A 2693-nucleotide genomic window follows, 5' to 3' on the forward strand; every position below is an offset into this window, starting at 1 on the left:
CGTTGCAGGGTGGGGTTCTCTTGAAGAGGTGGCGACAGTTGAAGCTCGACGTAGATCTCCATCATCCGCAGATAAGTCTTCCGGTTCTCGTGGCGTTGGCGACGAATGGCATCACGCAACTCAAAGATTTGGCGAAGAGCATCGAGGGTGGTGAGCGCGAGGTCCATCAAGAAAAGTCTTGGAGGTTGTTGCTCACTTGAGTGCTTGGTCGTGGATTGCAGAATGAACCAAACAAGGGCAAGGAAAAATGGTGTTGGTCAGCTTGCCAAGGTATCCTTGACGGGATTCCTTGGCGGGTGGTCATGGTCCATGGATCGCGGAGAAATGTCAAGATGATGCTCAACTGCCTTCCACCTCGTCCGACCGACGGGTGTGATTTTTAACGCACGTGGCCGCCGTTGTACTACTTCTTAGTTTGATAGAGAAAACAAGTGAGCAAACGCATGCTGCCTGTGGACACCTTGTTGACTACCGAGGCTTGTCTCAAGCTAGAATTTGAAATGTGTCGAGGCACGCCTCGTGCGAAGTGTATTCGTTCTAAGACTTAGAGGTAAGGCCGGTTATCACTAGAACGACGTGTCTTGCAGCACTTGCTCGGGTTTCTTTCGTCACTCTGGAACGATCCCAGACCTTCGATTCAAGTTTGAAAGAGCCAAACCGAAAAGATGCTATCCTAGCGACTCATGTGGGGCAGTCATTGATGCAACGCTGTCAGTGCTGCTGATCAGCACTATTGGATAAATTACGCTTACATGTCAGCTTGTTTAGAAGGAAGATCGCTCCTGAAAGGTCAAATCGCTGGGTTCATCGGGAAAGACGCTCGCTTTAAATTCTTCCAGATCTTGCTCAACTATCCTAGCATGTCCGTCAGGTGCGTGCGTATGAGTGTATGCTTCACGATGGCATTTTCTTTTGGGTTTGGTGTGTATTTTCAGAATTGTGAGCTTGCGGCGAACGTTGCGCTGATGGTTGGAGGCTGATCCGCTCACTGAGCTGGAAGCGCCGAGGCACACCGCGCTACATGATGCGTGTCAAGTTAGCCGAGCCAGCGCAAGCCAGGTGATATAGCTCGCCGAGGTGGTCATGCTGATCACTGGACTCTTACGTCCTCGGCCCAATCTGTTAATAGCATGCGTTGAGGCAGCGACACCGAGCACGTGGGCTGCGAATTGACTTCATAGCCAACGCAGGCGTGATAGGCTAGACATACTATGTGCACTTGAATAGACTTTTACTTGAAAGGGTACGTTTTAATGAGGCGAGGGCGACCGACCGCGAGCATCACTCAGTACGCTCACACTCTACCAACGACCACCGATTAGGCGGGACTGTCGAAGGGAGTGAGCATATCAATACACTTCAGGCAGATACATGCAGCAGGTTGCAAAGAAATTTGGTAATAAAAATTGATTGGAGCCATTCCCGCAGCAAGTAAAAGGACAGAAGTCTAGGATTCTAAAAGCCTTAAATGTAAGCGACTATCGCTCCATTTTCGTAATAGAATTGTAGTACTAATCGGGAACACTGCCAATGGTGCCCTAATGGGTGCCTTTATGTGGACCAATCGATCGAACTGATTAAAGAAAATGTTTCAAACAATTATTTTACAGCTTGTTCAAGCTTTGATTCGCGTGAATCGATCAATCCTCGATATCACATACATCTATTTTCATGGAATTTTCAAATACAAGCGTAAAATAAGTTTAGTCATTCGCTGGTTACCAGTCAACAAAGTCAGGGGAAAACTGATTTGTGGGTCAGAGAAAATCTATTTACGAAAAACTGATTTGTGAAAAAGAATCAACAGTCCATCCCCAAAACAGTGTATATGGGTTTGGAGTCTTAATACTTGAAGAAAAAAAAAGCAATCTTTTTGAGTTGTGGTCTAGACTTCTGAACACTTGAAGTGGTTCGAGCAAATGGGAAGGAAAGAAACGCTTAAATCTTTGACCACAGACCTTGCCTCTCTAGCTACATGTATTACTAGTAACGTTATTTTCTTTGCGGCATGGAACGTACAAAGACTAAGCGCCGTATTTAGGTGCATATCCAAGACGGAAAGCCATCTCTTTCATGAAGACGCGAGCGTCCATTGCTCCGTATCCACCGAGCTTGTCCACTTCTGCTTCATCGAACGTCTGCACAGCGTCACGACGAGTCTGGTCCTGGTACAAACTAGCAAACATGAGGCGCTGAGGGGCTTCATCCGAGTCCTGCTCTGGATACTTGTGGTCAAATTTCTTGTAGCTCTGCTGGGGCCGAAGCGGATGGGAATCCGACGGCTCCGTCACTCTCTGACTGGCAGTCTTCACAATAGAGACGAATACTTTGCTGCTGCCATCCTCTTGATGTTGCGCTGCCAGCTCCGACACTACCGAGGTGACCCAGTGGTCCTCGGGTAAGGATCCATTCTCGGCCACTTCGACGTGTACGAAGACTAGGGCCTTGGCGATCTCCGGGTCCGCTAGAAGCGACACGATCTGAGTCTTAGAGTCATCTGAGTCCTGGACATGGTGCACGGACGCCACTCTAGCGTTCTCAGCAAGTTGAAGAGCGGAATCAGACGCGCTGTAGAAGGAAATGGGCATCTTTGGGTATCTGATAAGATAACACAAGGCACCTATTTTTAGCGGAAAGAGCAATTGATCACTTTGGATACTTTTAACTCACGCGATAGCACCCTCGTCCCCCTG

The 2693-nt window shown here is 48.2% G+C and overlaps 1 protein-coding gene across 1 annotated transcript; it reads right to left on the reverse strand.

The window, feature by feature from the left end:
• Positions 1 to 2024: 2024 nt before the first annotated feature.
• On the reverse strand, positions 2025 to 2588 carry PPTG_10064 (hypothetical protein; the record flags this gene model as incomplete). The annotated part of the gene is made up of 1 exon (XM_008905305.1): positions 2025 to 2588. One exon carries the CDS (start codon positions 2586 to 2588, stop codon positions 2025 to 2027), a length of 564 nt encoding a protein of 187 aa, XP_008903553.1.
• Between the last annotated feature and the right edge of the window lie 105 nt (positions 2589 to 2693).

This window comes from Phytophthora parasitica, assembly GCF_000247585.1.
Source record: "Phytophthora parasitica INRA-310 unplaced genomic scaffold supercont2.20, whole genome shotgun sequence".
Taxonomy (NCBI): Eukaryota; Oomycota; class Peronosporomycetes; order Peronosporales; family Peronosporaceae; genus Phytophthora; species Phytophthora nicotianae.